The sequence below is a fragment of the Brachionichthys hirsutus genome, unplaced genomic scaffold (genome assembly GCF_040956055.1).
Source record: "Brachionichthys hirsutus isolate HB-005 unplaced genomic scaffold, CSIRO-AGI_Bhir_v1 contig_453, whole genome shotgun sequence".
Taxonomy (NCBI): Eukaryota; Metazoa; Chordata; class Actinopteri; order Lophiiformes; family Brachionichthyidae; genus Brachionichthys; species Brachionichthys hirsutus.
The window spans coordinates 77,263-99,854 of NW_027180494.1; the positions used below are offsets into that span (position 1 = coordinate 77,263).

A 22,592-nucleotide genomic window follows, 5' to 3' on the forward strand; every position below is an offset into this window, starting at 1 on the left:
GCTTGTTCATCATTTGATTGGCAACATTTAACGTGTTTTGTTTAAAAATTTGTACCAGAATTTTTTACATATTGTCACAAACCTGGCTCATCAGTTTATGACAAAAAGGGGAGACCACACATAATCTGCGTATTTACAAAATATTTAATGAAATTATATGACGTGAAATTATTCAACTCTGCGTATCAGTGTGCGTGCAGCGTTGGATGTGTGTGGATGCGTGTGTTGATCAGTTAAAGTTTAACTGATGTTTAACTGTTAAACACATGTTCTGAGACGGGTCTGTGTGTGGATGAGGGGGTGTGTGTGTGTGTCCCTGTCTGTCCGCTGGGACAGGGACACGCTGCTCCCCGACACGGAGCAAGTGAGTGGGTGAGGGAGAAAGAGAGAGAGAGAGAGAGAGAGAGAGCGCAGACCGACAGATATACGAGCGATATCGCAGGAAAAGCTGGGCTTCATTTGACAGCTTATGTTCTCCAGAACGTTACAGAACACTCGTTCACATCCAATGGACTCTGTCAGGCCCAGTCCGCCGCGGTTCTGCTCGAATCGGTCCCTCAATTTGACCATGAATACGCGCGGTCGCTGCTCGTGTTCGGAGGCTTCTCGGTAAATTCTTCATGTCGCAATATCCCATCCGAGTCCAGACATCTTCAGAAGTTGAGAAAAGAAGGCAGGAAAAGCAGAAAACACGGGTTCTTGCTTGACGTCCAGACATCCAGACAGCCAGCGCTTCCGTGTTTACAAGCCCATCTCGAACGAGCGGATCAGCTGATGAGTGCGCTGAATCACTCACGGGTCTCCTATGGGCTGCAGGCTGTATTACATGCGGCCTCATTCTGCAGCATTTTAATGCCGCTGAGTATAAGAACACGTGACGCACTAATTGTATTATTAAAAATGAAAAAATCATAACATATATAATGTAATATCACTGATGTTATATTATATCTTATATGATTTTTATATTATTTTTAATAATACAAATACATGATTGTTATATGATTTTATATGATGACAGGTGAGGCTGTGCCTCACCTGCCTCCCCTGACTGCACGTCACTGTTACACCGGCAGGTCGTGATGATTTTTCAAGCCACAGATTAAAAACATAACTACTAATTACTCAATATATATCAAAGTTACATTTCCTTAGTCGTGAAATGGACATTTGAAAATATATAATAAAGTAGGTACCCCTATTATGTTCTGAAAGAATCGACAGACAGGAATCTAGAAAGTTCATTCAGAATATGAACCACGTGCTGTGCTGCGGTACCGGCTTCTGAGTCTATACTGTGATCCACAGGACGGAAGTAATAACAGACATTATATAATATATATGACGCATGCAACTGGAAACATTCAAGGGAAGTCAGACGAGCCTTTATTTCATATCAAAGCTGCATTTCCTTACTTTCATAGTCTCAATGGGGCAGCTTGAAAGATTGTCTCACATCCAGCAAACATGAAGCAACATTGAGTTTGAACGAAATTATGAAATGATTTGAATATGATTCCTCTGCTTGTCTGTTCTGTTTGCCTTTTGGCTGACGGCACAATGGAAAGGGAGATGAAAGAGAGGGAGAGAAGATCATCATAAATGGCCTGCTTCAGTTTTTAATCGGAATATACGCGCATGAATGTCGGTGGAGCAGAGGATGGACAGACAGACGACAGCAGGCATTATTAAAGATTATTTGGCATTATAACACACTCAAACAGCTTTTCTGGTTCTCCTCTCTCTTTTGCCATCCGTTTCCTTCCTTGGTAAAAACTTTGCCATCGGGACGCTTTCGCCATCGTATTCGGACAGCATCGTCCCCCGTCACGAGACTCTGCTTCAGGCTGATCTGAAGAAATACAATCACGTCGCGTCAACGACATGATATGTCTTGCATCACGATTTTAACTGACATGCTGGAGACTCACTTGCTTCAGTATTTCATCCAGAACGGCAGGATCGTTGAGATCCAAGGCCGAGTCCTGCGGGATTGCCTTTATTTTGATGATTTTCTCGGTGGGACCTGATGTTGGGAGAGACAGAACAACACATGAGCTCCAAGTCTAACTTAGATCCCATAACATTTCGAGAGCGATCCGGATACCCGTCTGGATGAGAGAGTAAAAAAAAAGGATTTTCCCATTTACTTATAATGGAGGCTTTATAAAACACCCCGGATGAGTCGCCAGCTCATGGAAGGGCCACACGAACGACAAGCAACCGATCACATTCACATGCAAAACGCCGCACGGAAGGGAACCGAACCCGGGACCCTTGTTGCTATGAGGCAACAGCGCTACCCACTGCACCACCTTGCACTCGTTCATCGGTCTCGTGAGGAGGAACCAAAGAAGCGAATCGACCACATTTGTCCAATCGGGCGGCGGGGAGCGTCGCGAATGACCATTTAGCTGTTTTTAGCACATTGGCGTGAAGAAGGCGACCGAATGCATCGCGGATGAATCGGAGCAGGACCGTCGCTCACTCACAGGTGCAGATGAACGAATTCACATCGTCGCAAGGCGCCCTCGCCCATTCTCCATTATCATCTTTAAACATGACACCACATGATGGCGCTCCTTCCAGGCCGAAACGAACTCCACTCCAGTCTCTGAAGGCGGAGTAGGTTCCGTCCGACCACACCCATCTGTCTTTGAAGTGGCCGAGCCACACCTCGTGGCCGGCCGCCACCGCAGCGAGCGTCTCCTCCTCCGCGCGGCTCCTCACGCTGAGCAGGTCCGTGTGGTAGGTCCGGCAGTGCTTCTGAGCGGCGACCCACCCCAGCAACAAGGGAACCAGCACGTACTGGTCACGTCCCTGTTTGCTGCCTGAAGAGGAACGAGACCATTGGACAAAGCTCAGGTGTGGCTCCGCATCAAAGCCGTTTCACACAAAAGGATTCTCACCATCAAAGCAGACGGAAGATTTCCCGCCACTGCAGCTTCCTGCTGACGCCTTCCCACCCGAGTAAAACACGCAGTCGTCCTCGTCCTCGTCGGTAGCTGTCAGATTCCAGTAGTTCCTTTCTTCCTCTCTGTTGGTCAGGGTGCTGTGCCAACCGGGAGCCCCACTGTGTATTCCGACCCACGTGGTTAACACGTGCTGGTCCTCGACCAGATCAAGGAGCGTTTGCATCTGGTCCATGTCGCTTACGGTCACCAGGTCAACGCATTGGCTCCTGCAGTGAATTTGCGCATCAAGCCAGGTTTTGGTCTGGGCGAAGAGGCGATATGGTTGTTGGACCAAACACGAGGACAGAGAGCACAGCGCTGCGGGGAGACGGGATAAGCGTCATTATGTGACGCCACACAGGCGGCGTTGAGGATATGATGAGAGCGCTCGCTCGTCATATCGCACTAATCAACAAACAAACAAACACTGACCTGCAATGAGTAGGAGAGGAAATACGACTCTTTCCATAACTGCTGTAGAGATGAGAACCAACACAGAAAGGACGATTAGCCTCTTCATCCTGCTCTGAACGAAGGCGCTGACGAGCGGAAACACGCGACCGCAGCGCGTTTGGCCTGGTTAACGTCATTACTGAACATTTACGCAGGTCCTACCGTCGGCTGCAGGAAGTCCCTCCTGCTGTGGACCGCAGCGATGGTTCCTGTACGTTCCTTGAGCAGACGTCCTGAACGTCTGGTGGGTCCCGGTCCGACTGCGCTCACTGTCGGGCCTCTCCATTTACCACTGAGCTTATTCAAATCCATCAGGAAGAGCAAAGATATTTGTCTAATCCTTTTTCTGAATGTTAATGAACGGATTCAGGGTGTTAAGTGAGCTTAGCCGGATGGAGGAGAGACAAGTGGAGATTCTCCAGAGCAATGGAGAACAACAACAACATAAAAGCAGAATAGTCACAAGTGTGAAACACAATTATTTATTTTTTTTCCAAAATCTTTTTATTATTTTCTTATGAACACATAAAACATTGAAGTACAGCATGTACAGATACTCATACACATACAATGTACACATATCCACACACACTTACATTGATAATTAAAATAATAAAAACTGACACCAACAAGGGAGACAAAAAAAAAAAAAAAAAAAAAAAGGGGGTGGGGTGGGAGGAGTGAGGGGGGGGGGGGGGTCAAGCTAGTCATATCTATGCATTTGTATGTTTATTTCTGTTTATTTTTGCTGAAGTACCGTAATTCTCGGTGTACAAGCCGCTACTTTTTTCCAATATTTTGAACCTTGCGGTTTATGCAACGACGCGGCAAATTTACGTATATTTTCCCACTTTCTTTACGAGCCGTGTTTCGTTAAAGACTATTTATTTTCGTTACAAAATTAACGCCCGCCCGCCCGGAGGAAAAGCCCCGCTTGCGCGTAGCTGGGGAGATCTGCGAGAAGGGCCCGGCGCTCGTCCAGAGTCGCCGCCGCCGGACCGCCGTACCCGGTCCCCGCCGCCTGTCCGCCATCCGCTACGCGGCGTCGGACGCGCCGCGTAGCGGGGAAGGAACCCACCCCCTCGACCTCCCGGGCATCCCCACCCCTGCCGCACCACGCTCCCGCGGACGGAGGATGAGGGGCACGGGGGCAAGGGGGACGGGGACACCCCGCCAGGCGGGCGCGCGCGCCGCGCAGCCTCCGACGGGCGGAGAGGGGAGGGCGACGGGGCGACTGCTCCCCCAGCCACGGCTCGAGCCCAGCCCCGCTTCGCACCCCAGCCCGACCGACCCAGCCCTTAGAGCCAATCCTTATCCCGAAGTTACGGATCTGATTTGCCGACTTCCCTTGATCTAACATACCAGAGGCTGTTCACCTTGGAGACCTGCTGCGGATATTGTTACGAGCCGTGTTCCGTTAAATATCATTTGTCTCAATGCACTTGCGGCTTACGAATATGTGCGGCTTATTTTAGTACAAAATATATATTTTTTTTAATTCAGTGGGTGCGGCTTTTTCACAGGTGCGCATAATAGTTCAGCAATTACGGTACTCCAAAAACGCATCCCACGTCAAATAAAAGTCATCTACCCTCCGTTTCAGTTCGAATTTAATCTTCTCCAATTGAACGTGCTTCATTACATCATTTAAGAGATTTAAGTAGGACGGAGGTTTTTTTTGTTTCCAGTTTAATAGGATCAATCTCCTAGACAACACTGTAACAAATTTAACAACCGTTTTTTGCCTGTTTGAGAGACCAGTCAAGGCTGAGGGAACTCCAAACAATGCCAACACAGGATCAGGCTGTAGTTGTGTCTGACAAATGTTCGACAACATGTTAAATATCTTGGCCCAATAAGGCATTATGTCAGGACACTTCCAGAACGTATGAGCCAGTGTGGCCTGCTCTTGGCCACACCGGTCACAAGCAGTGTTCACCCCTGGAAACATTTTGGAGAGCCGCACTTTAGAGAGGTGTAGTCTGTGCAAAACTTTGAACTGCAGAAGTCCATGCCGAGCACAAACTGAAGATGAGTGGACGTTGACCTGAGCTGCAGTCCATTGAGAGGCAGTGATGTTTATCCCGATATCCTGTTGCCAGGCCTCCTTTAGATGATCAAGTGAAGGCATGTATTCTTTGTCTGATATTTCGCGACGTATTTTAGAAATTGAACCTTTTTTCAGCGGGTCTTTTGAGAGTACAGTGTTCATCTCGGAGTCAGGGGGCCGAGAGGGGAAACCAGAGAATTTTTCTTTAACAAAGCTACGAATTTGTAAATATTTGAAAAAGTCAATATTTTCAATTTTATATTTTTCTCTCAATTGCTCAAAGGTTGCGAATTTTCCACTAACATACAAGTCCTGCATGGAATTTATCCCTTTGGCTCTCCATCGATGAAATGAGACCTTACTGAGTTCTGGACCAAACTCATGATTATGTGTGATCGGGGTCAATGTTGAGATCTCCTGCCAATTAAAATGTCTCCTAATTTGATGCCAAATCTTAACTGAATGGGAAACCACAAGACTCTTGACTTTGGGTTTATTATTTTTCAAGGAGGCATAAAGCAATGCTTGTAATGAGGTAGAATTGCAACTCTGATTCTCCATCTCTACCCAGTCAGCCCCCTGCGAATTGCACCAGAAAGACAAAGCTCGGATATTACACGACCAATAGTATACTCTCAAACAAGGCAATCCCATTCCTCCCAGCTCTTTTGGTCTCTGCAAAAAAGACTTTTTAATCCTGGGTGTCTTTTTATTCCAAATAAAACGAGATATTAAACTGTCCAATTTTGTGAAGAAGGCTTTGGTGATATAAAATGGTATGCATTGGAATAAAAACAGAAATTTAGGAAGAATGTTCATTCTTACTATGTTAATTCTTCCTGCCAGAGAAACTGGGAGGGTGTTCCATTTGTCCAAGTTGTGAGTCGTTTGTTCACACAGCTTTGAGAAATTATGTTTAAAAAGACCGGAAAATTCTTTGGTGAAGTTGATCCCTAAATACTTAAAACTGTTTGTGATTGTAAATGGATAAGAGGCAAGGACTTGGTTAGATTCTTGGGTCGGGCTAGTAATTAAAAAGATGACACTCTTTGAAAAATTTATTTTATATCCTGATATTATTCCAAAATCTTTTAAAACTGACATTACTTTCGGAAGAGATTCCTTAGTGTTTGACACATATAACAACAGGTCGTCAGCATACAGTGACACCTTGTGTTCGGTCTTTCCCCTTGTAATACCGGCATATCCTTCAGATGCTCTCAATGCAATGGCTAGAGGCTCAATTGCTAAAGCAAAAAGTAAGGGGGATAGGGGGCAGCCCTGCCTTGTTGAACGTCCTAGAGAGAAATGAGAGTGAAACACAATTATTAACAACATGTAAAACCTTACATCTTATCAATGATCAGTTGGTTGGTCGGTTGGTCGGTCGGTTGTTGACCCTGAAACACAGGAAACCCACTCCAGTGATTTTCTTCTTCTTTCTGTCGATGTTCTCATTCATTGATTTTAGTTCAGTCCTTTATTCAGACAGATCAGCAGAGTCCTGCGTCCAGAAAATAAAAACATTGTACAGATGGAGCCTGAATAGAGCATGAATAGAGCCTGAATAGAACATGAATAGAGCCTGAATAGAGCATGAATAGAGCCTGAATAGAGCCTGAATAGAGCCTGAATAGAACATGAATAGATGCCGAATAGAGCCTGAATAGAACATGAATAGAGCCTGAATAGAGCATGAATAGAGCCTGAATAGAGCCTGAATAGAACATGAATAGATGCCGAATAGAGCCTGAATAGAACATGAATAGATGCCGAATAGAGCCTGAATAGAACATGAATAGAGCCTGAATAGAGCCTGAATAGAGCCTGACTAGAGCCTGAATAGAGCATGAATAGAGCCTGAATAGAGCCTGAATAGAGCATGAATAGAGCCTGAATAGAGCCTGAATAGAACATGAATAGATGCCGAATAGAGCCTGAATAGAACATGAATAGAGCTTGAATAGAGCCTGAATAGAGCCTGAATAGAGCCTGAATAGAGCCTGAATAGAACATGAATAGATGCCGAATAGAGCCTGAATAGAACATGAATAGATGCCGAATAGAGCCTGAATAGAGCCTTCAGACCCTTCAAAGTCTCTTTTAGATATTTCATCATGCTCTGCTCCAGCTTCATGTGAGTCCATCCCGACTCAGCAGCTCCACACAGAAGAACGGACCGGTGCCGTCGGCAGAAGCCGTCGTAGCTGCGGCCGCAGAAGCTGGTTTATAACACTATAAGTTTGTGTCTCAAATCTACTAATCCATGCAAATGTTCTCTTTTTCATGTGGAACGCTGCATCCGTCCAGGCTGATAAAAATGCAAACTTAACTAATCTATCCCCCCTCCCTCAGGACGTCCTCGCGTCTAATAAATTAGAATCTTTCACCAGTCCTCTGGCTTCGCGATTCTAAGTTAAAATCGAACCAAACCCGAGTGGCGGGTCCTCGGCTCCTCCCCTTTAGACGCCTCGCTCACCTTTGCTCTGCTGCATCCTCAGTTCGGCTTCCTGCTTCTCGCGCCGCGCCTGCAGCGTCCTGCAGACCTTCCTGTGGGTGAACCAGTGCATCTTCTGGCAGGGCTGGTCGCAGTAGATCACCTGAAGCAAACGCCGTTTCAACGCCGTTTCAGAGTCGACAGAGGAACAGAGACGTTTACAATAAAACAGCGAGCCAACGCCGCTCACCATCTTACAGGCGGAGCATCTCTTCTCGGCTCCCTTCTCACCGCAGGACGTGCAGAACTCGGCGTCCACGAAGCCGACCTGACCCGTGATGGCCTGGGTCAGAACGGAGAGCGCCGTGGGGTCGCTGCCCTGCAACGGGAAGGAACCGGGGGTCAGAGCTCGCGGCCCCTCGCCCACCGGCCTGCTGGAACGTTCCCGCGGATCCGACTCACGATCTCCACGGGAGCGACGCTCCGCACCAGCTGCTGCAGCAGAGTGGCGTCGCAGTACAGGAACTTGCGGATGCACTCTCGGACGAACTTCTCCTGGAAGACGGGGAAGCCGTCCTCGTCCCGACCCTTCAGCAGGCTGCAGGACGGGGAGTGGGGGAAGAGTTCTAACCGGCGTCGGCGGAGGACAACGCGAGTGCGAGCGATGGTCACCTCCTGATCAGGCCCTCCAGCTTGTCCTCGCGGTCCTTCAGGAAGGAGCCGCACTTCGCCAGCACGCAGCCGATGTAGTGCATCTTCACGGCGAGCACCTCGTTGGCGTCCCGCTGCTTGATGCACTTCTCGCAGATGAGCTCCATCACGCGGCGACACCTGTCCAGCGCCGCCGCCTCCGCCAGCAGCGGGTTCTCCTTCACCAGCATCACCATCTGCGAAGAGCAGCAGAGGCTCCGCCCGTCGGTCCCCCTTCCTGCTAAAGCCGACCCCCCCAACCCGTGTATCTGGGCCCCCCCACCTTGACCGGGTTCAGGTTGGTGCTCATGATGACTTTGTGAAGGGGTCCGGCCAGTTTGGGGGGCAGCTTGGGGTCCTTCTCCAGACCCTGAGGCCTGGTATAATAGTCCAGGCGGGCACGGGAGAAGAAGTTGTTGATCACGGTGACGCAGTCGTGCTGACCTGGGGAGGAGGAGGGAGGAGGTGACATCACTGTCGTTGCTAAGCGACGGCTAAAAGCCAAAACGAACTCCAGCCGTGGGAGCGAGCGTCGCGTCCGAACGCACCGACGAAGGCGGCCATCTGCGCCGCCGTCCTGCCGACGGAGTTCACGGCGTCCGTCTCTGCGCCGACGTCCAGCATCATCCACGCGATGTCCGTCTTGCCTGCAGGCGCGGAGGGAGAGGAGAAACGACTCACAGGGGGGGCAGATCTTCATTTTAAAAGCCCTGCCGCCGCGCCGATGAAAATCTTAAATACCCGACAGGCCGGCGAACATCAGGGCTGTGTATCCGTGCTCGTGTTAATTGCAATTGACGTCGGCGCCGTGTCGCAGCAGCAGCCGGCACATTTCAGCTTTTCCTTTATACGCAGCGTGCATCAGAGGAGTCATCCCGTTCTTGGGGGGGGGAGGGGGCAGCCACCTTTGACTTTTTTTATATATCGCTTTCAGATGGCGTCTTAATTGCCATCTGAAAGCGATATATAAATTGCAATGTTTTAATTACGAACACCTGATAGTGACCGGCGGACATGAAGGGGCGTCACCAGAACCCTTCAGCCCCCCCACAGGATGAAAAGCTGCGACGCTGAAATTCTGCAGGAAGACTTACAGGTGGATAAAGGATCAGGATAAACACAGGGCCGACTTTATACAAGCCTGTCGGGTCATTTGATACGATCAGATCCAGAAGTTCATATCGGAAATGGGCAAATCCAGGTGTCACTCTCAAAATGTAATGGGATAAAAGTCAGACCGAGACACATCTTCAGATTTTTATTAAACGCCATTAAAAACAGAAGCTCCTTGGAGGATAGTAATAATTCTTGAGTCTGAAACGTAAGGTTATTTTGCTTCAAAGTGATTTTACACTGTGTGGTTCCCATGGGAGGCGTGATTTTAAAGTGACTTGAATGTGTCACAAACTGATGAAATTGTAGTACCTTCTAAGTGTGTGTGTGTGTGGGGGGGAGACCCGTCACCTTCAGGTGACGTTGTCGTCGTTCTTTGTTGTGAAGCGTTTTCAGGTTCTGGTTCAGATTGAGACAACTTTATTGATCCCAATGGGCAATTCAGTCCATTTTGCTCTGTTTTGTCAGTAACCAGAGAAGAAAAACAAACTAAACTAAACCGGATCAGAACAAAAGGCAAAACATCAACATCTGCAAACTAGAACAGCTTAACAAGAGACGACTTTACCTCGTCCAAGCAGTTCACCCGGACATCCTTACAGCCCAGCAGCCGGGAGGCCTCGTGCACGTTTCCTGCGTGCACAAAAGTCAACATTAATGCATTATAAATACAACATTTATTTTTGAAAGCAGCTCCAGTGAGGAAAAAACAGCACAATGTCTGGTGTCACCGGCGTGGGCATAGTATGCAGCAAGCTAGCCGCTAGTTAGCACGCTATGGTCCCCGGTGTGGGCATAGTACACAGCAAGCTAGCCGCTAGTTAGCATGCTGAGGTCACCGGTGTGGGCATAGTACGCGGCAAGCTAGCCGCTAGTTAGCATGCTGGGGTCACCGGTGTGGGCATAGTACGCGGCAAGCTAGCTGCTAGTTAGCACGCTATGGTCCCCGGTATGGGCATAGTACACAGCAAGCTAGCCGCTAGTTAGCATGCTGGGGTCACCGGTGTGGGCATAGTACGCGGCAAGCTAGCCGCTAGTTAGCATGCTGGGGTCACCGGTGTGGGCATAGTACGCGGCAAGCTAGCCGCTAGTTAGCATGCTGGGGTCACCGGTGTGGGCATAGTACGCGGCAAGCTAGCCGCTAGTTAGCATGCTGGGGTCACCGGTGTGGGCATAGTACGCAGCAAGCTAGCCGCTAGTTAGCATGCTGGGGTCACCGGTGTGGGCATAGTACGCAGCAAGTTAGCTGCTAGTTAGCATGCTGGGGTCACCGGTGTGGGCATATTGTATTCGGAAACAATCTGCAGCCTTTCCCCCAAAACAAAGACATCTGGGTCAGCACCAGAGCACTTTGTCTTTGAGAAAAACATGCAGACCGTTTTTGACAAATTTAATTGCATTACGGTTCCTCCTATACATTAACGACATGAGTGCTGCCTGTAACTGCAAATTGTTCCTGTTTGCTGATGACTCAGCACTCCTGATTTCGGGAGAGGACAAAGTGCAGGTTGAGGAAGCTCTCAGCTCTGAGGTCACCAAAATCCGTACTTGGCTTACGGATAACAAACTGTCACTACATCTTGGAAAAACAGAATCTATTCTTTTTGGGTCAAGACACTCTCTAAGTGAGATAAATGGTGATGATTTCAAGGTCACAGTCGATAATACAGTAATCTCCAGCAAAGAAGAGATTACCTATTTGGGCTGTGTTCTTGACAAATACCTGTCTGGCAATAGTATGGCAACTAAGGTGATCAAAAAAGTCAATCAGAGAACAAGATTTTTGGGCCGAATGTCTGCTTTTGTCAACAAAAGTGCTCTCCGGACGCTTGCTGGAGCCCTCGTTCAGCCCCTCTTTGACTATGCTAGCACCTCCTGGTATTCCAACATCAAAGCGTCCCTGAAAACCAGGCTTCAGACTTCCCAAAACAAACTGATTCGGCTACTCCTCAATCTGGGGCCCATGACCCACCTTCTTCCTGGACATTTTGCTAGCCTAAAATGGCTCAGGGTAGAAGACAGGGTTAAACAACTCAAAATGGGATTGGCATTTAAAATAGTCAATGCAGCTCTGCCCTCAGTCCCCTCAATCCCTGCATACCTGAATAAACACCTCCACAGATTTAGTAACACCCACAGCCACAACACTAGAGGGAGCTCAAACAACAACCTGATTACCCCCTCCTATAGGACTAACATGGGTAAATCATCTTTTTACAATACTGCCCCCCAAGGGTGGAACTGTTTGACTCCTGCCCTCAAAACATGCACCTCTTTGGCCTCCTTCAAAACGGCCCTAAAAATACACCTTTCATGGGGACAGAAACGGAGATAGTCATTACGACTCTCTCCGGATCAACCCCCCCCACCCCCTTTTTGTCCACCTACGTTGCACATATTAAGTGTCTTTGTAATTTATTGTAATTTATGTAATCTATTGCCATTCGTTGTCATTTTGCATCTGTGGTGTCATTTATTTTAGATTTATTGTTAGTTTGCATCGATGGTGTAAAATCATTTTATTTTTCTAATGTTACTTTGCATCAATTGAGTTATTGAATATTGGTTTTATTTTTATTTGTATTATTAAATTTGTATTGTTAATTGTCGATGATTTGTGTACTAAGGACTTTCAATGGAAACAAGACCGCAAGGGCTTTTTTGAAATGCTCCTCTTAGACAGGATGTTTGACTTTACTTGTACTGTAATACATGCTACTGTGTGACTGTACTTGTACTCTAACATTCTATCTAATAAATATATTCATCATCATCAGCATACTATAAATGGAACAAAATAATACTTTTCTCAAACCAAGTTTTTAGAAACAACTCTTGTTTTTGTATTAAATATCAGAGTTGTTCCAAATACAGTAGCTTTGAGGAGATTTTTTTATTTTCTTTTAATTTTTAAGGAATTAATTACTACTGACTTCTTAACATAATGTATTCGGTTTTTCCATAAAAACTCATCAATTTTCTTTGCATTTTTATTAGTCTCCCTCCGTGCCACTGTGGGGCGCTATGCCAATGTGTAGGCTCCCCCCTTGTAGCCGGGCGCGCGTCCACACCTCTTCCGGGTTACTCGTGTGGCTGTCGTGGTGTGACTGACGCGAGTGGCCATCTGCGCGCGCGGTTTGTTGTCCGAACAGGTAACTTTCTAAAACATTCACGCGCCACTCTTGCATATAATTAGCGCGATGCACGCCCCGGTGACGTCAGCATGTGATTGGATCTGCAGCTGGCCCGTTTGGATCCTGCTGGGCTGCTCGTCTGATCCCAGGTCAGATTGAGCTGCGGATGTGTTGGCTCCGCTGTTCGGGTTGTTCCTGGAAGGTAGGACTTTTATTTTACAGCTTAGTTTCACGTCGAGCTTGTGACTGCAATATAATTTAGATATATTATTTTCTTATTTTTCCAAAGGTTGAAGAGGCGTGTGGGCCGTTCACAGCCACTGCTCTCCCCTCCTTGTGGCTGCTGCTTTGGGTTTCCAAGTGTTTTTGCTGCCTGTTATATTTAATGACTGTTTATAATTGCTGTTAAACAGATACCCATTTTATATGCACAAATGTATGACAATCATTGTTCATGAGAATAAACTGTTTGAACCGGACCTGCTCTTTGCCATTGTGGGACTATACTGCCCCCTTGAGGATCAAGTACAAACAGGCCAGCATGCAGAAGTTGAGGGTGGCGTACAATGACTGCATGCGGATACTTCTCAGGAACCAAGATGGTCCAGCGCCAGTGAGATGTTCTGTGGTGTCGGGTTAACGCCCTTAATGCTCAGCTGAGGCACCTGCATGCAGGTTTATATGTCGGCTGCATGACTCAGGGAATGACATCATCAGAACACTGACTCAGCCAAGCCTAAGTGCTGTGAAGTTTAACTCAGGTATTTGGTGTCATTGGTACCTGATGTTATTACAGGATTACTGTGTTTACTGTGTAAACGTTGTAAATGTTATGTGTGCTTTTTAACTGGACCGTTGTGGCTGCAATAAAGATTTGATTGATTGATTAATCGAACCTGCCACACTGTTTGAATTCAGCAGTGAGAATTTGGTTGTATGTAGCATTAGCTAATTATTCTTATTGTCATAAATAATCATTTCTGATCCTAGAATGTTCCGGTTCTCGTGGCGTAGTGGGATTTCTCTGGGTTCTCCGGATTCATCCACCTCCAAAAACACGCATCTTATGTGAATTGATGACTCCAAGTTGTCTGTATTGACTCGTATGTGTGAAGAGAGCTGCTGATTGGTTGATATTGTGGTATTATTGATATTATTATGCCTCTGGTTGATTGGATTGGTTGAGTTGATTAGGTGTAGCCAATAAGAGTGATCAGAATCAGCCAATCAAATGTAGAGGTGGGCGGGTCTTAGTGTCACCATCGTAAACTCCCGTTAGTGTTTTTGTTTTTGTTTTGCTGAAGTCGCTAACAAGCTCGGATCAAGTCCTCCGCTACTTAATTTTCCATTTTTTAAAAATCTGAATCTGGTAATCAACTACTGTATACTTTGTTTAGACACTACATCAGCCTCTTAACGTAGTGTTAGAATACGAAACGTGAAATAATAGTATATATATATCAAAGAAAGGAACAGTCTTCAACGTTCAGCTACTGCTAGCGATAAGGTAGGTCTCTAAAATGTAGCGTTCAGTGAAATAGCTGAATTGTGTATTTATGGTTTGTCCGGTAGCGCATGCGCAGTTACGCGTTGATGTTCTGAGAACAGCCACTAGTTTTCTGGTCCGAGTAGAAATGTGGGAAAAACGCAAACGTGTTTTCGCTGAAGGTAGTCGGCATGCTAATGCTAATGCTAATGCTAATGCTGGCCGCTGTTTACCGCTCAGTTATAACAGTACAAGCACAACCCGTGAAGCGAACGGCGTTCATTATCTCGTTATATTCGCACCTTTTCAGTGGATGGGACACGTTAGGTCTGACCCTGACCCCGTTACCCTGACCCCGTTACCCTGACCCCCCCCCCTAAATATTGCCTCTGACCATCCTTTAATGGAAGCGGTATTCCCCGACGGCAGTGGACTCCTGCAGCAGGAAAGGTCCAGAACCGGTTCAAAGAGAACACATTTGAGGTGTTTTCTCGTCTGGCTGATAATATTCTATTTATTTCATTGATTACAGCCATTAATAAACAATAATAAAAAGAGAAGTCTTCAAAGGACGCTCCCAGCAGCGCTTTACCTCTGATCTCACGGATCACGTGTTCCTTCTGGACCAAACAGATCCGGAGACCACCCACCCGGCAGTCCGCTTGAGGACGACGTCTTCTCAACCACCTCAGGTGAGCTCGGCTCCTAAACCAATCCTTCGCCGGCGCTGACCCTCGCCTGCCTCGCGTGTCCCGTGGAGCGTTTTGAGAAATCCTCTGCCACGCAAGCAGCGTCAAAGCTGCCCCGAACCCGTGTTGATGTTTTAAAAGACGACTGCGGGACGTCGTATCGGGGTTCTGTCTAACGTGTGGCTGCGTCTCTGACCTCAGGGCGAGTCCTGTTAGCCCCGAAGAGAGCCACCTGCCGGTCAAAGGTCACAGCTTCACCGTCACCATGAGCAACCGAGGAGACGACTGCTACTTCTTCTACTATTCTACCTGCACCAAAGTAAGCGGGGTTCGAACTCGCAGCCACATTTGCGTGCAGCTCGACCAGCTGAAGCGTCGGGCGGTCGGGGGAGAGTCCCACAGTGTCCCGTTTGCCGCGCAGGGAGACGGCTGCCCGTTCCGACACTGCGAGGCAGCCGTGGGCTGCGAGGCCGTCTGCAGCCTGTGGGAGGAGCGACGCTGCTTCAGCACCACCTGCAGGTTCCGTCACATGGCGATCACGGTAAGCAGGAAGGAAGCGCCTGTTCTAGAGGAACGCTGGAACCACATCGCCCAAGGGCAGAAACAGTCTCTCTGGCAACCCCCGAGCCGGGAGCTCCACTCGCCTCTGGCCGTGCCGTCAAAGCCGCCGTAGAAGGCGCTAGCAAAGCGGCGCGTCAAAGTCGTGAGCGCGGCTGTCTCTCCTCCAAACAGAAAAGGAGAAAGGAGATTCTGTGTTACTGGGAGAAGCAGCCGGACGGCTGCCAGAAGCCACGCTGTGCCTTCTTCCACCAAAAGCCCCGCTGCATCGGGGGCTGGGACGTCCCGGCCGATACAACCAGTAAGGCGTCTCGTCGTTGCTAATTAACCCTTTAAATTCAAACGCCGAAGGTTTGAGGCTGTGACAAACGACATCTCCGTAACTTCAGGTCAAAGCCAAAGTACGGAACGGCCGAGCGAGGAACCGGCTCACGGGACGACCACCCCCCCTCTCCCCACCGCACCCAACCCCCAGCCCCGAAGCGTCATCAAGGCCGAGTCTCAGGAGCCGGTCCCGAGTCCCACCCGCCCGCCAGTGGTGATCGGTCCCGCAGACGAGGACGAGGACGGTGAGACATCTCCCCTCAGCTAGATCCTGGTCCTCATTTTCAAAAGGGCGTTCTCATTTTATGGTGAATGCCGGCGCCCCTTCTGGTTGCAGACCGGTTCTCGGAGGAGGGAGACGACGGCAAGTTCGGCATCTCTCCCAGAAAGCTGCACAAATCAGGTGATCCGGTGGTCGGAGGTGAAACTGCGGTCGCCGTGCTACTCCGGAGTCCTCTGCTCATTGGCTGCCGATGTTTCTGGACAGGTGGCTCGCTGAACTTTGGGTTCAGCACCCTGGAGGAGATCCGATTCCGGAAGGCGCTGAAGGCCAGCGTGAAGAGGCAGGGTTACCCGCTCCGGAATGCCGACGCCACAGCCAGCCGAGAGAGAGAGAACGCCAACTCGTCGTTTCGACCAAGAGACGGTAAAGACGGGAAACGTGATGAAATACAACCGCGTAAAACTCCTTCATAGTAAACGTCAAACTGCCGATTCAAATAAATGTATCCAGAGTGATGGCGTCCCTTGTTCTCGCGTCATCCGGTTGAACTCGGGGCTCCAATTGTCTTCCAGACACTGCGAGGCCGCGAGGAGGCGTGGCTGAAAGACTCGGAAGAAAGACGTCCGGCGCCGGTAAATTTGCCCCCGGGTCGGATTTCTTTGCGTCGCTAACAAAGATAATCTCGAGATGATATCTTGGAATAGAAGCTCATGAATCGTCTTCCTGCAGATGAGCAGCGTGTGGAAGGCGTCCGTCTGAAGAGGAGTCTGTCGGAGCGTCTCGGCCGAGTCGTGGACCGAGGACCGCCTCAGAAAGGTGATCATCATCCTGATCGATGAGTCGACTCGATACTACAGGTTGTTGTTTTCATGGGTTTTGGGTTTCTTCTGCAGTTCTGAAGACCGTCAAGGAAAGACTTGGGTTTCCTACGGGCTCTGGAGCCGGAGAGGTCCGGGTCAAGACCCTGGAAGAGATCCGCAGGGAGAAGGCCGAAAGGTTGCCGGTTCAGCAGCCCTCAGAGGACCGAAGCAAGAAGAGCTCTGACGGCGAGGAGAACAAGCCCCGCCTGCCGCCGCTCCTTAAACCGGCTCCCCGAGGTGAGATCGCCGGGAAGCTTCAGCACGACGACCCGATCCTCCCGTTAAATCTCGTGTTCCTAACGTGATTCCGTTTGTGTTGAATCTCACGGCAGAGAAGCCGGTGAAACCTCAACCTGCGGCTCCTAAGGTAGGACCGAGCTGCGCCGCCGGTCGCTGTCGCGTTGACCCCCGGTGACCCCCGGCCGAAGCTTAACTGTCCCGTCTCTCTTTAGTCCAGCGTTGCTAACGGTAACAGTGTTAAAGTCAAGACCTTCGAGGAGATCGTGCGAGAGAAACGACTTCGCAGGCAGGAAACGGAGAAGGCCAGAGTCCCGGCTGAAGCAGAACCTTCCCAGAAACCGCCGGCTGAAGGAACCTTGAAGAGGAAGTTTCCTGCTGCAGTCAGTCTGACGCCGCCTGACTCCGCCCCCCCTGACTCTTCTCCAACCGAGTCCGACTCGCCGAGCGCCACCAGGTCAAAGGAGGTCGCTCCGAAAACCGCGAGCAAGTCCAAGCAGGCCAGAACCGCAGCGCAGAGTCCTGCAGCGGAGGCTAACGGGACGCCAAAGAAGAGGCCCAAGAAATCCCGGGAACACACGCCGGCCAAAGGTACCGCCCCCTTTACCTTCACGCTGACGCTGACGAGCCGCGAGCCACTAAAGCGGAAGGCAGCACGCAACCGACGGGGTTTACACGCCAATCAAATCCTTCTCTTTCAGTGAGGCCCAAGCGAAGGGGGGCGGGGCGATCTGCTGTCGCTGCTGTGAAGCCCCTGAACAGTGCCTCAGCAGGACTGGAGGAGCAACTGCAGGAGGCGACATGCGGAGACGTAGAAGTAGGTCAAAAGGCGCTTCTCCTCATCGTTGGTGACGGCTGCAGTGAACGTTCTGAAGGCGTTGCCGTGCTGTCGGTGACCTCCGACCTCTTCTCTCGGCAGGTGTTCCGATCCATCGGTGCAGAGGCTCAACTGAGCCCGGCCTTCCCCCACAGTCCCGTCGCCGCGTTGGACCTGAGCTCCAGCCCGCCGAGCGCCGAGCTCCAGACCATCCCCGTGTTCAAGCAGAGCGCCATCGTCCCGGCCGTCCAAAGGTGAAGGGTCAAACACGCCGGCGGCTCGGCGAGGCTTCGTGCCACGTTTTAGCCTCCGGCTGCTCGCCCTCGGTGAAGTTCGCATCTTAATGAGATGTTTTCAAAGGCGGCTCTCTGACTTCCTGCATGTGATTTCAGAATAGGATCAATGGTTTCAAACGACTATTGACCTAAAACGTTTTGTTGCCTGCTTTCATACTTTAAGACGAGTTGATAATTCTAATTCTACCGGTTCAGAGCCGTTTTAGATTTGAGGAGAAATGAGACGATCCCAGCCAAGTTTAGGGTTTCTTTTTCTTCCCCTGTGTCATGAATGCACTTAGTAGATAAAAAAATAAAAAAACTGCTGCTAGAGCAACTCCTGGGCACTGCCCATGTGTCCTTGAGCAAGGCACAGAACCTCCAGACTGGATCAACAAGGTATAATTGTTGTTCTTCTTCTTCTTCTTCATCTCAGCCCGGTGCTGAAAACGAGCGTGGCCGCCTCCAGAACCGCCTCCAGAACCGCCTCCAGAACCGCCTCCAGCACCGCCTCCAGAACCGCCCCCAGCACTGCCCCCAGCACCGCCCCCAGCACCGCCTCCAGCACCGCCCCCAGCACCACCAGAACCGCCTCCAGAACCGCCTCCAGCACCGCCCCCAGCACCACCAGAACCGCCTCCAGAACCGCCTCCAGCACCGCCTCCAGCACCGCCTCCAGAACCGCCTCCAGCACCGCCTCCAGAACCGCCCCCAGCACCGCCCCCAGCACCGCCTCCAGCACCGCCCCCAGCACCACCAGAACCGCCTCCGGAACCACTGTGGATTCCTTTGATGAGTTCATCAACGAATTCACAGATGAACATCTGCAGGACGTCGTGGACCTTGATGTCGGAGAGGACGACCTGCTCCGGGAGCTGTCGGAGATGCTCGAGAGCTGAGAGCTCAACTTTTCAATGTGGGGGGGGGGGGGGGGGGGGTGATATTTGGTCTGTGTTCTCACCCCATCCGGAAGCCTTCCCACAAATGTATTGTTCAGAGTGACTTGTACAGATTACCGTGTAAATAAAATACTTTTAATGACCAACGTCGGCTGTTGACTGCTTTGGAACGGCACCGGTCGTGTCCGACAAGCGTAGCGGCGGACGGACTTAAGCTACGCAGTGTTGCTGCTGATTTTACAGCAAGCCAGCCCATTCGGAGCTAACATATTTATTCTTGTGTTAAAGTTACCCAAAGTCATCATGGAAATTGTATTTAAAGCCCTATTTAAGGATTTAGCATACTATAAATGGAACAAAATAATACTTTTCTCAAACCAAGTTTTTAGAAACAAACTCTTGTTTTTGTATTAAATATCAGTTGTTCCAAATACAGTAGCTTTCAGGAGATTTTTTATTTTATTTTTCAGGAATTAATTACTACTGACTTCTTAACATAATGTATTCGGTTTTTCCATAAAAACCCATCAATTTTCTTTGCCTTTTTACGAGTCAAAAAGGTTCCCGACCCCTGATCTGAACTCTCTAGCAGTCTCTCAGAACTGAAGAAGCCTCTTGGATGAGAGGTGAAACGTCTTCAAGCTAACTTGAACAAGTCCAGTTGACTCGTTTCGGCTCTTCATGATATGCCGTTACATGTGGATGGAGTTGTTTTTTTTAAACGAGGTCTTGTGAATGCAAAAAATAATCATTTTGAAGCGGAGGAGGAAGGTTCTTCAGATTTATTTAAAACTAGGTGTGTGCATGGCCTTAGGCATGATAGCTGTGGTCTGGAAGCCTTCGTGTTCTCGATAGCGTCCTTCTGTTTGAGGATTGTACGCATCGTCGATGTACTCCGCTCGTTCTGGCGTGTCCCATCACTTACGGACACCACGGTCGCGATCGATAACTTCATGCTTCATCTCCATCATCATCATCGTCGTTTCTTCTCACTGCCATCCTCACCGCTCGCTTTCTTTGGACCCATCACTTAGGAGGAATCCTCCCAGATACAGCCAAAATCACCTAAATGATGGAAACTCAGCACGGGAGACGAGGAAGACGAGTACGGGAGGGGATGAAGACCTGAACTGATCGATTGAAGCGCCATCAGAGCGCTCGGCTATCAACGCCACCATCTGGGAGGTCCTCGCATCTCAAGTTTCTGCTCGCGTCTCAAAGCAACATTTTGCTCGTATCTCAGAACACTCGTAAGTCAAAGCGCTTATATCTAGAAAAATGACTGTATTTAGCTCAACTTGTCTCTGAGTCGGCCTTTTCCTCCATCAGGATGATTAAGTTCCATTCCACTGTGACTGATGATCACTGTTTGAGCCTGGTGACCGGCAGCTCCAGTCCTGGACCGACCCAGTCATCAGAGTAGGAAATGGCCTCAAAGGTACAGAATTGTATTGTGCCATACGGCTTCATGCTGTACACCAACATATATTATAAATATAAAGTATACTATACTCTGTAATATATATATATATATATGTTGTGCATTTTGTTTAATGGTAGGTCATTTTGACTCGTTTTTAAAAGTTAGCTCTCAAACAAAACAAGACAAAGTCTGCTCTAATTTTTTACAGTGAGATTATTAATTTGCAGAAATTGTGACCTGGTCCCTTTTCCACCGTCACAGTTTCTCAGGTGACGGTTGTTGCTGTGAGTAGCACAAAACTTCCTCTACTCTCCACCTTACTCTTCATCCTTTACTCTTCAGCTGAACCCTCAGTTTCGCTCTGCTCTGTTGTTACCTCTGCCGAGCCGAGGGTTTGTTTGTTTGATGGTTAGCAAGATTACTCAAGAAGTGATGTATGGGAATGTTCAGGAACTGTTGGGAATATGAACAGGAACAGACGATTACATTTTGGTGGTGATCCAGAACAGATCCTGGATTCTGGTTCACATTGCAGTCAATGGAGCTTCAAAATGTGTTCCTCAATACCTCTGTTGATTACTGACCGATATTTATGGAACTTAGCAGGGCCATGTGGGGTGGAGGCCTCTATCTCCCCACATAATGTCATCCAGATCTGATCCAGAATGAAGTCAAGAACAAATATTTCATTTAAACTTTCATTTACAGATTCAAAAATCAGTTAAACATCAACTCCAATTCACTACTTTTGTTGTTTTATTAATGCCTTTTATTTGAGCAGCCCTGTTCTCTTCAGCTCATTTGTTTGTTCATCATTTTGACTATGTTTATGTTAATAAATAACTTTTTACTGTCATTGCTATGAGACCAATGTTTTGCTTTATTTTATCCTATTGGAGCAATCAGTCACAAATTGAGATGACAAATACTGCTTTGGAGAGCCTTTGTCCAAATATTAAAACTATATTCTTTATTGTACATCACAATGGCTACCTCCGTTGATCTGGTCACCTGGAATGTTAAAGGCCTGAACCATCCTGTTAAAAGAAAAAAGGTTCTCACTCACCTGAAAAATACGAGTGCTGGTATAGCCTTTATTCAAGAAAATCATTGTCAGGTTTGTGACACTGTAAAAGAGAGAAAATCAGAACCAAGCCCCAAAGATTCAACCCAATAACCATTTACTTGCGGTAAGAAACGAGACTCGTATTCTTTCTGTCAGCAAGGGAGAATGGAGCTGCTCTCTAGCCGTGCCATTGACTTTCCCAGCAAGGGAGAGTGGCTGCTGCTAGCCTCGTCCTCGATTCTCAGAGAAACAGCTCCCCCTGCTGGTTTTATTAGCAGATCAGGATGTGTACGTGCGTAAATCACCCAGACATGAAGACTCCAACCTTGAGCAGATAGCTCTTCCAGACAACACAAAGTGTTCACTTCCTCAGTCTAGTCAGCATATAACAGATCTACGATTGTCACATACTTTATGAATATCTTGAGTAAGATTATGAAGGATAAATGGCATTAAAAGAACCATGACATAACTACTGCTACTCATTGGTGAATTAATGATAAACACATTTGCAGATTTATCTAACAATTCCCCCCTTTTTATCATTAATGAACACATAAACATAACATCATGTGATGTTAACTTAACTTAAAATGTCTTTCTGTAGCATTCTCATTCTCAAGTATCTATACGTGACGGATCAGGTTCCGTGACATCCGTACCTGCAATAGCAACTTGCAAACAATAGGCAGTGATTTTTTAATGCAAGGGAAAACATAAGCACCCATGATAATTTGAATGATTGACCTTTACCCATGTCAAAATCACTTATTAGCATGTTAAATTGTCCGATTGGAATTCAAAACAGTCATGGCCTGCAGCCAGACTTCATCAGTGTGTGTGACAGAATAGAACCTCAAGTTTATTTAAGTCACAGTTTATGTTGCCCAGTACGGTAGGTGAG

The 22,592-nt window shown here is 48.3% G+C and overlaps 3 protein-coding genes and 1 long non-coding RNA gene across 4 annotated transcripts; 2 read left to right on the forward strand and 2 right to left on the reverse strand.

Moving 5' to 3' along the window:
- Positions 1-1,457: 1,457 nt before the first annotated feature.
- On the reverse strand, positions 1,458-3,693 carry LOC137915583 (lymphocyte antigen 75-like). The gene is made up of 5 exons (XM_068758779.1): positions 3,570-3,693; positions 2,910-3,272; positions 2,493-2,831; positions 1,932-2,026; positions 1,458-1,852 (listed from the first exon to the last, which is right to left on the reverse strand). Exons 1-5 carry the CDS (start codon positions 3,691-3,693, stop codon positions 1,706-1,708), a joined length of 1,068 nt encoding a protein of 355 aa, XP_068614880.1. The 3' UTR covers positions 1,458-1,705.
- A 4,226-nt stretch (positions 3,694-7,919) lies between these two features.
- On the reverse strand, positions 7,920-10,328 carry LOC137915584 (ankyrin repeat and MYND domain-containing protein 2-like). Its single transcript, XM_068758780.1, is given in 8 exon segments — positions 7,920-8,057; positions 8,145-8,273; positions 8,357-8,492; positions 8,567-8,781; positions 8,868-9,028; positions 9,133-9,231; positions 9,326-9,464; positions 10,266-10,328. Coding segments are annotated over 7 exon segments (1,011 nt in total). The 5' UTR covers positions 9,459-9,464; positions 10,266-10,328.
- Positions 10,329-12,783: 2,455 nt separating this feature from the next.
- Positions 12,784-13,303, forward strand: LOC137915587 (uncharacterized). Its single transcript, XR_011106441.1, has 3 exons — positions 12,784-12,849; positions 12,939-13,033; positions 13,121-13,303. It is a non-coding gene; the product is annotated as an uncharacterized lncRNA (long non-coding RNA).
- Positions 13,304-15,271: 1,968 nt separating this feature from the next.
- LOC137915585 (zinc finger CCCH domain-containing protein 11A-like) lies at positions 15,272-18,283 on the forward strand. Its single transcript, XM_068758781.1, has 13 exons — positions 15,272-15,325; positions 15,428-15,547; positions 15,739-15,865; positions 15,954-16,133; positions 16,226-16,291; positions 16,376-16,567; positions 16,684-16,743; positions 16,841-16,927; positions 17,005-17,208; positions 17,304-17,338; positions 17,424-17,799; positions 17,910-18,025; positions 18,128-18,283. The coding sequence occupies exons 1-13, from the start codon at positions 15,272-15,274 to the stop codon at positions 18,281-18,283; spliced, it is 1,773 nt and encodes a 590-aa protein (XP_068614882.1).
- The last annotated feature ends 4,309 nt before the right edge of the window (positions 18,284-22,592 follow it).